This window comes from Petaurus breviceps, unplaced genomic scaffold (genome assembly GCF_028583685.1).
Source record: "Petaurus breviceps papuanus isolate PSGF00001 unplaced genomic scaffold, PetGlider_PUasm1.0 551, whole genome shotgun sequence".
Taxonomy (NCBI): Eukaryota; Metazoa; Chordata; class Mammalia; order Diprotodontia; family Petauridae; genus Petaurus; species Petaurus breviceps.
In genome coordinates this window covers 41,946,732-41,959,965 of record NW_027186372.1, presented here as the reverse complement: position 1 = coordinate 41,959,965, position 13,234 = coordinate 41,946,732, and the positions used below count along the sequence as shown (strand labels likewise).

The 13,234-nt window shown below is 40.7% G+C and overlaps 1 protein-coding gene across 1 annotated transcript in view; it reads left to right on the top strand.

The window, feature by feature from the left end:
* ARHGAP26 (Rho GTPase activating protein 26) overlaps nucleotides 1-13,234 on the top strand; it is a 517,847-nt gene that overhangs the window by 401,786 nt on the left and 102,827 nt on the right. The window contains exon 17 of the mRNA XM_069102296.1: nucleotides 6,252-6,390. Within this exon, the coding sequence (XP_068958397.1) occupies nucleotides 6,252-6,390 (139 nt within the window). The remainder of the gene's footprint in view (nucleotides 1-6,251; nucleotides 6,391-13,234) is intronic.

Here is a 13,234-nt window from a genome sequence, read left to right as displayed (position 1 = left end):
CTTGGACTGGCATCCTTTTGCCTACTGGTTTCTCTCCCTTCTCAAATTTTATTTATTTAGCTGTATAAATGTAAGTTCAATGAAGGGAGAGACTGTTTTCTATTTTTTTTAGTACCAGTGTTTTATGCATATAGTCAGTCCAGGTCCTTAATTGTTGAATTGAATCTGTTTTTCCTTTAGCCAAACAGTGATGAAATAACTCAGAAAACCATTTAAGAATCAATTCTCTAGGGGTGGCTAGATGGCACAGTGAGTAAAGTGGCAGCCCCAGAGTCGGGAGGACCTGAGTTCAGTTCGGGCCTCAGACACTTAAAACAAAAAAAATAGCCGTGTAACCTTGGGCAAGTTACTTAACCTCAATTGCCCTCCAAAAGGCCCCCCCCCCAAAAAAAAAATCAGTTCTCTGGCTTCGTTCTCTCTTCCCACATCACAGATCAGACCTTTTAATACTAATTTATTAACTTAATGGACATACCATATAGGAAAAAAGGAATGGACTTTTTTTTTTTAAGAAACTATCTTTTCAAATTACTGAATAAAATTTAGAGGTATTGTTAATTTCTCAAACTTTCAAGCAATAGCTTTTGTTTCTTACTTGCTAGTTTCTTGCTCATTTTCAAAACTAAAGGACCTTCTTGTGTGGGTTTTGTATGTGTATTTCTTAAAGCAACATGTTAAAGACTAGCATGCTAATTCACTGCTGTTAGAGCTGTAAACTGATTCATCTGTTCTTGCCAATAATTGAAAATGGTGACAGATTGTTCATATCCTCTGACTGCCACCAGAACCATTCTTCCATGGAGGTCACTGACAACTGAGAAAGACCCCCTAGGTATAAAAGTGTTAACTTGGTGGGTGATAGCCAAAAGCTAGAAACAGAGTATGTTCCCAGCTCGCAAATTAAGGTATAGGAACATACTACTATTAATAGTACTGCAACATAAGCGAGAATCATGGGGAGACTTGTAAAGAAAGTGCCACCAAAAGACGAACAGACATGACTACGAGGTAAACAAAGTAAATATTGAGAAAGAACAAAAACCTGGTCAAATATAATAATGAGTGTTGGTACCATACTGTAAGAATTAAGGATACATTGCTGGGAGTATAGGCCATGAGTGGGTTTGTGAAAGAGTGTGTGCTGTAATGTCTTAGTAAATTTTTAAATTGGATCTATTCTTCTCCTCCCCCCCCCAAAAAAAAAACCCACACTGTAATGATTATGGTACTTAGTGATTCCCTATATACAGGGTGTCCCAAAAGTCTTAGTGCAGTTGTTATTCTTCAATAGCTATTGAAGTAGAAAGCTGCAGTAAGACTTTTGGGACAACCTGTATAGCATTTTATGCTTCTTCACACTGGTTTCAAATACACTGCTTCATTTGAGACTTAGAATAACCCTTTAAAGTAGGTAGAACATGTTGTGGATAAATAAATGGAAACAGCGCCATCAACGGACTTGACCCAAATGGCAGAACCTGGTCTAGAACCTGCATCACTAGATTCCTATTCAGTTCAATTCAGCAAAAGCTTATTAGGAGGCATTGACATCTGTTCCATGTATAGGGAGATCAAAAGCACAGAAATAGAGGGCAGGATAAGAATAGGGGAAGAGAAATTGTCCAATTGGACTAGAATTAAAAAGGGAAAAAATATAACATCAGGTTAGAAAGGGGGGTTCATGTTAGACTGTGGAGTGCCTTGAATGGAGTTTAAATTTTATCCAATAGTCAATGGGGACCTTCTGAAGGTTTTTCAGTAAATGAGTGACATGCTTTTGGCAGTCCAATACTCTTCTCAGGAAATCATGCTGAAGCTGTCAGAATATGTCAGCCATAGGAAAACCAGGGAACTCATTGTCTGGATTTGGGTTCTATTGTGTCATGAAAATGCCTCTGGGACATTTTTTTTCCTTCATGCATATTTCTAAAGTCAGCATGGTTAACTCCCTAAAAAGGGACTTTCCTTTTTCTTTTTTTTTTGGAGGGGGGGAAGGCAAGGCAATTAGGGTTAAGTGACTTGCCCAAGGTCACACACCTAGTAAGTGTCAAGTGTCTGAAGCTGGATTTGAGCTGAGGTTCTCCTGACTCAGGGCCCATGCTCTATTCACTGTATCACCTAGCTGCCGCAGGGATTTTTCTTAATTTCCCCTTAATCTCATTCTTCTTAACTCCAGAAAGAGACATTATGACTCGAGGTAAGGATAGATAACCAAGGGATGAGCCCCAGACCTGTCACTAATAGGCTGTGTCACTGCAGAAATCATTTCATTTCTTTGTACATTGTTTTGTTGTTTTTTAATTTGCAAAGACAAAGATGAAGGAATGCCATGCTTCTCACAAGATTAAGAAACAGAAATTTTGTAACCAGTTCTATCATTGTAGAAAGCAAGAACTTGCCTTTTGCCATATGTAACACGGAATGTAAAATCTTTCTTGCTGATAACTAGTTATTGAGGCTTTTGTGTCGGAGTCCATGGACAGAGAGGATGCTGATAGAGATACTCATTTATTATGTCTCTTGGATATCAAAAGTCAGCAATTGCTTAGGAAGAAAGTGCGATACAGGGAGAGTCCTGGATTAGGAACCAGGTGTGTTGATACCTATTAGCTCTGTGACCTTACAGGTTGTATCATCTACAAAATAAAAAATATTTTATTTTACATACCTGCCCTACATGTATCACTGAATTAAATGAGTTTGCCCTTATGAAAGTTTATAAGCTTTCAGGGACTATATACTAAAGTTGTTTACTGTTTCAGCTTTGGCAACATCATTAAGGATTTCTAAAAAGAGAGTAGATATCTGGGCAGGTTAGAGCAACCCTAGGAAATGGGGTGAATGATTCCAACGTCTTAGGAGAATAGGAATAAAGAGGGTAGAAGGAATGAAAATGAAGGGATTGAAAAAGTATTGTTCTGGGTGCTATGCTAAGTAATGGGAGACAAATATAGATCATCTTTGCCCTCAAGGAGCTTATAATTAAATTGGGGAATACATAACATATTAGTGAGTATTGGCCAGTGAAGGGTTAGTGTGGGAAGTTATGAGTGTGGTGAGTGGAGCCATTGGACAATCAACTGACATGCCCCTTCCAGAAGCAGAGGTACTATTGATTTGATTACTGCTGTGCCCAGGTTGAGAGGTAGAAAATGAGAGTGTACAGGTGCATGCACATGTTAATAACAAAGCATTGGAGGGGGAATGGGTCAATATATTTCTTCTGAAATACCTATTGACCACTAATCACCCCCCCCTTTCTAATAACTTACCTAGAAGCCTGAGTTGTCTGCCACATTGGGAAACAATTTTCAAAAAGTTCTGTCTCCTGAAAGTAGGGTTGGAGATTTTGTGTGTTTGTTATTTTATTTTGTTTGGTTTGTACTTTTTTGGGGGGAAGGGATGTTAGTTGGGGATTTTTAGAGGTAAGAATCTACTGATGTTAGTTTGGTTCATTTTGTTGAAAAATTCCAGTCCTTTTAGGAAAAATATGCTAATTCCATTTTCAGGCAGCTGTGTTTGGGAGTCAGGATGATTTCACAATCTGGCTGGTACTAATGGGATTTGAGAACCTGCCAGCCTATATGGAACAGCTGTTCTGAGGGAAATTTTTGTAACTCTGAAAAAGAATTTTTCTCTGTCAGCTTTTGGATGTTTCTGGTTGGTGTTGGATGTATATGTGCTGTCTAATGAGCAAATACTATGAAATATTAGAAAACATGGTGCAGTTTGCCATAGAAGGGGATCACATCCACTAGTGAGAAAAGATCAGTGCTCTTGGATTGCCCTGTCAACAAGTGTGCCTTTTTCTGTCCCTTTTGTCTGGAGTTATGAGGAGGTGGGGGGGGGCAGGGATTCCATTGGTTTTGAGAACTCCCCAATTAGTTAACCCTCTCTACCAACATACATCTGCACCTGTCCCACAATTTACCATCTTTGGGAGTTGTTGAAGACCCCTGAAAAGTTATGCAATTTGCTCAGTATCACACACACACACACACACGTGTGTGTGTGTGTGTGTGTGTGTGTGTATCTTCCTAACTTAGAGGTGGTTTCACTACCCACTTTGCTAACATCTCTCATTGTTGTTACTGCTAAGAAAAAATGAAGGGGGAAAAGAAACCGTCTTTTCAAGATAATCATAGTAATAACTTGTAGGACAGCTAGGTGGCATGGTAGATAGAGCACTGGGCCTAGAGTCAGGAAGACCTGAGTTCAAATCCTGCCTCAGACATTTCCTAGCTGTGTGATCCTGGGCAAGTCACTTAATCCTGTTTGCCTCAATTTCCTCATCTGTCAGATGAGCTAGAGAAAGAAATGGCAAAGCACTCTAGTATCTTTTTTTTTTGGAGGGGAGGAGGCAAGGCAATTGGGGTTAAGTGACATGCCCAAGGTCACACAGCTAGTAAATGTGTCAGATGTCTGAGACTGGATTTAAACTCAGGTCCTGCTGACTTTAGGGCCAGTGCTCTATTCACTCTATTTGCCTAGCTGCCCCTCATTCTAGTATCTTTACCAAGAAATGGGATCGTGGAGGGTCAGGTATGACTGGAACAATTGAACGACAACAAAAAGTCTACATTTCTGTAGGATTATAGCATGAGCCCCTCAGAACAAGCCAGTGAGGAAAGCATTGTTATTAGTATTAGTATCCCTATTTTGTTGTTGTTATTCAGTTTTTATGACACCCCCCCCCCAGACCATAATGTGTATGGGGGTTTCCTTGGCAAAGATACTGGGGTGGTTTGCCACTTCCTTCTCCAGTGAATTAAAGCAAACAAATGATAAGTCACTAGCACAGGGTTACACAGCCAGTGGGTAAGTATCTGAGGTCTGATTTGGACTCAGGTCTTCCTAGCTCCAGGCCAGGCCCTCTGTCCACTGAACCACCTAGCTGCCATTTTATGTGTCTGAAAACCGAGATCCACAGAGTTAAAGCAGGTTGCCTGGGGTTGCTCACCTCGCACAAGCCAGATCTTGGATTCTAAAGCAGATCCAGGACTTCTCGGCTTGTTCTCTTTTTATCAGGGATGTCAAATTCCAGTAGAAAAGGGGGTGGCAGGTACTAAACTACACATAAGACTCCCTGCAGACGACATATTGATTTAGAAAACCTTACATTAAGTTTTCCATGTTCTTTTGTATTTTTATTTTATTTGTTTTGTTAAATATTTCCCAATTACATTTTAGTTTGGCTCAGATCACGCTTGGGAGTGTTGTATGGGCAGTATGGTTGTGGCCTCTGCTTTACACTATTCCACACTTCTCTGTACCTAGAAAGGTTTTCAGGGCATTTAATGTGGACACATTGTGAGACATGATGCTTTGGAGAGATACAGGGTTTGTCAGACTCTTTTTCCTTTTAGAATGTCTCATTTTGTGCTCAGTATTTTGAGAAGTGTTTGGAATAATTGGAGAGGAAGTTTATGTGTATTCTATATATACTTATAAATGTCTGTACATACTTATATATGTCTCTTTGGGAGTAGGATTATTTCATTCTTCATACTTCTCTCCCCAAGGCCTGGCACAGTGTCTGGCAGTGTCTGTCAAATGAACTCCATAGACAACAACATAATAGTTGCTTAATAATGCTTAGTGATTGATCAAGCAGTAGATGGAAAAGAGATGCTTGTGGGAATAACAGTCATTCCCTTCAAGTTTGTGCAGACTTATAAAGCATAGTTGTTTTCCATTTCTACTTTTAAAATTTTTTTAATTTTAAAAAAATGATTAAATTATGTTGGGAATTGTGGAGATAGGATATATAAGTCCATTCCCTAAAGGTGTTCAAGATCTCTTCATTTGGAAGCAGGGAAAAATCTAACCTGATAGTCTTTTTTTTTAAGGGTTTAAATTTTTATTTATTTTATTTTTATTTTTGTGCCCTTTTTTTTGAAGGGCAATTGGGGTTAAATAAGTAACTTGCCCAAGGTCACATGGCTAGTTTTTGTAGTCTGAGGCCAGATTTGAACTCGGGTCCTCCCGACTCCAGGGCTGGTGCTCTATTTACTGTGCCACCTAGCCACCCCTATTTATTTTATTTTTAACTTGTGTAATAATACAAGCATTTCCATAGCATAATTTAAAAAAAAAAAAGATGATTGCACACAAAACAGAATTGTGACCTGATAGCCTTCAGAAGTCCCTTCTGTCTAATTCCCAGAGTCCCTGAGTTGTAAATCACATAGGTTTAGGTATGCATTTTTGTCTCACCCATTTCACGGCATTATGACCACTTCCTTTTACAGATATTTAACACTGTGCCTGATGCACTCCTTGCAAACACCCAGCAGAGCTTGTCTTGGAAGAAAAGCAATGACTCGAAGCCACCCTCCTGCAGCGAGAGGCCACTGACGCTCTTTCACACAGTACAGGCAACAGAAAAACGTAAGTCTCTGCTCTTTGTGTGATGGGCTATTCAGGGCGCTCCTCCTTGGTTGCTTAGGATGTGCCTGCGTGGGCTCTCTTTGCTGTGACACTGACCTCATGCTCACTAGAGATATTTGTGTCCATGTACTTTCTGGTTCTCCTGCTGAGTCACCCTGCTAGGGCCTGTATGTCTGAGAAGAAAGATCTGAGAACTCAGGCTTCTCTTCATTGCTTAGACTCCTTTGCTTCTCTGGGGCACACACCTGACTACTTCTCTGGGCAGGGTGAATAATGGTGCTACCTATGTACCTCATGGCAGTGGCACATCACTCCCTGAGCTGTGTGGGCTGTGCCCACCCCTTTGATCTGAGGATGTCAGAACTCTTTGCAGAGATCAGACAAACAGTGGGCCCTGCTATGTTTACCACAAGGTAAACAGTATTATTCCTGTCTTACCAAGGAAAGAGCAGAACTAACTGCTCTGTCATAAATATACGTGTGTGTGTGTGTGTGTGTGTGTGTGTAGTTCCCATTTTAGTCAAACACCTCTAATCTTTTATCAAAGTCTTATTAGACTTATATCTTACTTCGCTTCCCTTTTGAAAACAGTCCTGGCAGGTCTTAGTGTCAGGCAGAGAATGGCCATGTGATCTGATCTCTGTAGGTATTGCCTTCCTAAATATATCTTAGAACTGCATAGTCCTCATAAACCTTTGCAAGAGGAATGCTTTGTGTTAGGGTGGTGTTCTTTTTGGGTTTCTGGCACGGCTACATCCTACGAGCATTGTCCAAAGCAATGTGCAGATGAGGGTAGATTGGGCTATCAACCCCTTGCCTTGGTAAATAGCCAAGATTCTTAACCTGGGGAACATGATCTGTGAACTCTGAAGTGGGAAAAAAAAATTACATCTTTATTTTCACTAACATCAGACTGAAATTTAGCATTTTCTTTAATTCTAAATGTAGTCAACAAACCTTCTACAAAAGGTTCCAGTCTATACCAGACTGCCAAGGGGCTCCACAACCCACCAAAAAAAAAGTTAAGAGTCCCTGTTCTAAACCTTGAAATACCCTCCTAGCACTCATTGGCATATTAAAGGGAGGTTAGCTTAGGAACGGTGCTTAAAGCTTTGTGTCTTAAAACTGCATGTGGTCCATGACTTAGCAAGGAAAGAAAATTCTGGGTGTGCACCAAAATGAAACTGGAGATTTAGAAAAGGAATCATCGAACTCACAGAATCACAGATCTTTATTGGGATTATTTTTATCCTAGGAAGTAGAAGATTAAGGTTAAAAGGTGTGTGAAATCACACCAGTCTTAGGCACATAGAAAAGAGAAGATTAATGTGTCACAGTCTGCAGGTCATGGACAGAGGCTCAGTGAAATATAGACATTCTGGGGCAATATGTTTTTCTCTTTATGTTAGGAAATGCTGTCTGGAAATAGAATCAAACTTCTCATATGCTGGGATATTTCTGGGATTTTTCTTCTCCCCCAGAGGAGGAACATTTTTATTTGAAAAGAAAAAAAGTATATTTGATTAATTTGGGAAACTTTATTCTGGGGAAACTAGAATAGAGTTCAAGCTGTCTCAGAGCATTCAAGAGGAAAATCTGTTTTCTGAGTTAAACTATAGTACCATGACCTGCCTACCACCAAGCCAGGGGTTATGGCTCCTGCCATGCCCAAACTCCTCATCCAAGAGCCAAGACCTGCTATGTTAGCTGGCAACTTTCTTTTGTAAAGAACTAACACTCTGGGGTGTCTGGGTGGCACAGTGAATAGAGCACCAGCCTTGGAGTCAGGAGGACCTGAGTTCAAATCTGGCCTCAGACTAAATGTACATAAAACTAGCTGTGTGACCTTGGACAAGTCACTTAACCCCAATTGCCTTCCAAAAAGGAAAAAAGAACTAACACTCCTTTTCATCAGCCTCTTGTGTTCATGATACAACCCTGAACCCTTTGATTTTAAACAGCCTGTTAGCCATTCTGTCCTGATGTGCTGAAGTTCCCCTATTTTGAGAATTACTGAAGAATACTTCTGATTATATGCAGGAATGTAGATAGACTAAGACTGGGTAGACGAATAAATGTGTATTTGTTTTATTTTTAATCTAGTACATACACAATGCATAACAGGATTTTTCTAGATCTTTTACTAAGGTATCTCTGGTTTTGTTTATTTCTTCAATATAAGCCTAAATGCTACTTTTTTGTTTGTTTTCCCAAACCTGGATGATGCCAACTGGTAATGTTACATCACTTACTCAGAGATTAATGGTATTTGCTATAAATATTAGTTTGGTCAAAGTCTTATATCTCTCTCCAGGTTTTGCCTCTTATTAAAACTTCAGCACATTTCACCCTGACACCAAGATTTTTTTTTTCAATCTAACCTAATGAGAGATGGCTTGGCATAATGGATAGAGAACTGGCCTTGGAACCCAGAAGGCCTGAGTTCGAGTTCTGCCTGTAATACATCCTGGCTGTGTGAACCTAGTCACTCAGTGCTCTGAGACTATAAATTACAAGGAAAGTGCTGACCTGCCCTTGGTAGAAGGTGTTTTCCTCTTCTGAGACTTACATGAAGGAAATCACAAATTTAGTCTTTAGCCTAATCCTTAATCTCATTCTATGTTAGTTCCAACTGGCACTATCTTGAGGCCAATTATGCTATGGTGGCTATTGAAACACTTCTAAATTTAGCATAATCTTTGGATTCCTGTTCATCAGTCTTTGCTTTCATCGCTAATCACAGTGTTTAATGAGGCTGGAGTTCTCCAAGAAATCTACTTCGGATCCCTGGTCTAGAGATCTTTGTTGTTTATTGTCAATAAGCCTTTCTCATTTTCCTTCCCTTCCCATTTTATACTGATTCCACTGAAGCTTTAAAATTAAATGAATTTAAAGTGAATGAATTTAAAATTAATTCTTGGTCACAGACTGTCACTTAGTACAAACTACATGTCTCCATGGTGAGATGGTCCATGAGGCCCATCCTTTGCCTTCCTTCACATTGGACTTGGCACCTCAGTCTTGGAGAAGATGCAGTGTACTGCCTGGTAACCTCAGGCATTGTAGCACTTCTTATTTCTTTGATTATATTGCTGAAGTTTCCCTAGTTCAGTTTTCCACTATAATCATAGACAAGTTATTTTTGTATCCACAATGTTATATAACTGGATTTTCTCTTGATAGGCCTTATGATATGCCCCATCCCCCCCCCCCCAAAAAAAAAACCCAAGCCTGAACTTTAAAAGTTGACATCTTTAACTCACAATAAAGACCAATTATTGTACTGTGGATTTAGAGCTAGAAATGACTTTACAGGTCATCTAGTCCAACCCCTCTTTTTACAAATGAGGAAACTGAGGCCCAGACTTGGGTGAGTGATCTGCTCAGATGTTAAGTAGCAATACCAGGTCCTTGAGCATTTTTTTTAAACAGATGTTCTCATATATGCCATGGGTTGGGATATGGAAAACCTATCTTTACTGTACATGGTTTGAGGTCATTATTTGCCTACAGGGAGACACTTATGGAATGGCTGCCTGTAGAGCATTGCAGTGAGTGCCAGGAGGAGACAAATGAATGGACCTTACCTTTGAGACCTGAACACTGTACAGAACAAAAAGAGTAAGAGGGGTTGGCTTCGGGCCAGGAGAAGGACCCCTTTCTTCATCAGAGGCTGGAATAAAGGAATAGTGAATGGGGAATGTTGTCAGGGGAGTTTGAGAGGAAGAGAAGGGAAATGGAGAGCCCTCATGGCAAAAGGTCTCCTTTTTCTCAGTAAAGTATGAGGTATGATCTTCAGCCAAGGAAGCATGAACTATATTATTTGTATTATCAGAGGTATAGGATCAGATGTGATCAGTCATGAAAAGTTCTCAGGATTTCTAGGTGAGTTTCAAGCTGGTACTAAATAAGGATGACAAGAAGTAGAAGAAGGAGAAGGAGGAGGAGGAGGAGGAGGAGGAGGAGGAGGGGGAGGAGGAGGACGACGACGACCCAGAGTCTTTTACATAGTTGGCACTTGATAAATTTTAATTTAATGAGCAGATTGGTCAGGGAACAGCAGGACATCTCTTTTCCTTAGTGCCAAACAGTCATAGTATCATTAGTACAATAACCCATTTCTCCAGTTCATCCAAGTTTCCAAAGTATCTTTTTCTCACAATTCTGTGGTGAAAGATATTACAGATCCTGTTCTCTGTAGTCTCTTCCCCAGCTATAAATTCTGTTACTCCCTCATCCCTGTTTTATAGCTAAGGAAACTGAAGCTCAGAAATTGTGGCAGCAAGCACCCCAGCATCCCCAGGGTGGCTGCCAACACAGCTCGTTAGATCTGCTTTTCTAAAGGAAAGCAGCTCAAAATGGGTTAACAATCTTGCTTTAATCAAACATTAGTCATTTACTTAGTTCAGGGGGGAAAGGTCAGCACCCCGAACTTCAGAAAATACAGAGGTTACAGACAGACAGAGAAACAGATCAGCAGACAGGCTTCCAACTGTCTGACCATAACATCCATACCTAGTCACAGTTACCAGAGAAGGAAGCACCGACATCTGGGTTTTCAAAGCCAGGGGGCTCAACAGCTGCCCAGAATCTCCTCTGGTCAAATCAAACAACTCTTCTCAAAGTGAGCCCCAAAACAAAGCCTCACATCAGGGTTTATATAGCCTTCTCCTGGCTCAGAGAATGTCACAGCCCTCTTGACCCACTGCCTAGTCACAAAGAATTCCCAAAATCCAAGTCTCTGGCCACAGTCTCCAGGTGCACTTAAGCCTATCAAAGGGCCTAGGGGCAGGGAAGATCCTAAATTCACATTCCCATAACAGAAACTTAAGTGATTTGCTTACATTCCTATAATCAGTCAGGTTAGAGCCTCTTGGCTTCGAGTCTCTTGCTCTTAGAACCTGACTCCCAAGTCCAGGGTTCTTTCCAGTCCACATCCCTGCCAAAGGTATTTTTAAGGGAGTACAGGTTGTTCCCTACTTATGCTTCATTTACCAACCACCCAGACACATGCATGGTCTTTCTGTGGCCTTTCCCTCCCTTTCCCCTACTAATCACATACATATAAAACCTCCAAGTCACCAACTAACAGAGCTCAACCACTCCTGCCTTTAGAGCCAAAGCTGCACCTTTGCTGAGGGCTTCCTTCCCTCAAAGCTCCCATCCTTTCTTCTCTGGAAGACCTCCATCCCTACTGTGTCCCAAGAGTAATCTCTATGGGAACCTTGACCCTGCCTCTCCAGCAATATTCCTGCCCCCTCAACACCCCTCAGAGTAAGATCTCTCAAGAGTCGTTTCTTGACTCCCCCAACTTCTTCTGTTCCTCCAGCTGCTAAAGACTTGAGGGCTCTCCTCACTCACAGCCCTCTCCACCAACACTGGTGGATTTTTGAAAAATCTTTTGGGTTGGAAATTACGGATGTAGGAAGAGAAAGAGAATTTGTACCTAGATTATTCCCAATTGTAATTGAGAATGGGTTTTTCCATGGAGGGGGTAGAAGTAGGAATGATGGTTAGGTTCTTTTCTTCTAGAGTTTATACTATAAGATGTTTAGTCTGACAGAGAGGTCATATGGGGATGACATGACAGTCGACTTCAGGTACTTGAAGGGATTTGTTCTGCTTAGCCTTAAAAAGCAACACTAGGTCATAGGATTTAGAGGTGGAAGGGACCTTGGAAGTCACCTAATTCAATTCCCTCATTTTATAGATGAGAAACTTTACCGATGTACAGAGATTCAAGTGATTTGCCCAAGATCGTATAGCAGAGCCAGCATTCAAGCCCTGCATCGATGACTCCAAACCCAGCACTCATTTTAATGAGTGCAAGTTGTATAGAGACAGATTTTGGCTCCATATAAGGAAAAATTTGCTAAGTCCCAAAATAAATGGGATGCTTTGGGAGGTGGTGATCTTCCCATCACTGGAGGTATTCAAGCAGAGGCTGGCAGACCACCCATTAGAAATGATATAGAAATGTTTCCTGTTCAAGCCCAAGTTTACCTTGATGACTTTGGAGATGGAGATACTTTCCAGCTGAACAATCAGACTCACAAATGAGGTTTTTTGGAACACAGTCCAATTCATTTTAGTTCAATTTAATAAATATTCTTTGAGCAGCTGCCATGCTGTGCTTGATCATTCTGGAAATATAAAAACGAATAAGGTAGTCTTTGTCTTCAAAAAGCTTATGGTTTGGTAGGGAGATAGGACAAGAATATCAATAAATGTTTTGTAGTTCAGTTGTTTTCAGTTGTGTCTGACTCCTTGTGACCCCATTTGGGGGTTTCTTGACAAATATACTGGTGTGGTGTTCCATTTCCTTCTACAGCTTATTTGACAGATGAGGAAACTGAGATATACAGGCTAAGTGACTTGCCCAGGGTCACACAGCTTATTTAGTGTCCGAGGTCAAATTGGAACTCATGAAGATGAGTCTTCTGATTCTAAGCCCAGTGCTCTCTATCCACTGTGCCACCTCGATGCCCCTCAATACAAGGCAAATATGGTCTGTACTTTAAAAGGATCTAAATCAGAGTCCTATGGAAATTTATATATAGGGAGATCATATCTGTTTGGAAGGGATCAGAGAAGGCATCATGGAGGAGCTGGCATTTGAACCTTGATGAATGTGTTGAATTTCAGCAAATAGAATTGGGGAGAGGGAAGAGGACAAACCTCCTGAAGTCAGGGCATGTTCAGGAAATGGTGATGAGTGCAGTTTGGTTGAGTTTGTAGGGGAGTAGTGGGAGATCAGGCTAAAGAACTGATTGGTTATATATTGTATAGATAGAGGGGTGTGTGTGTGTGTGTGTGTGTGTGTGTGTGTGTGTGTGTGTGTGTG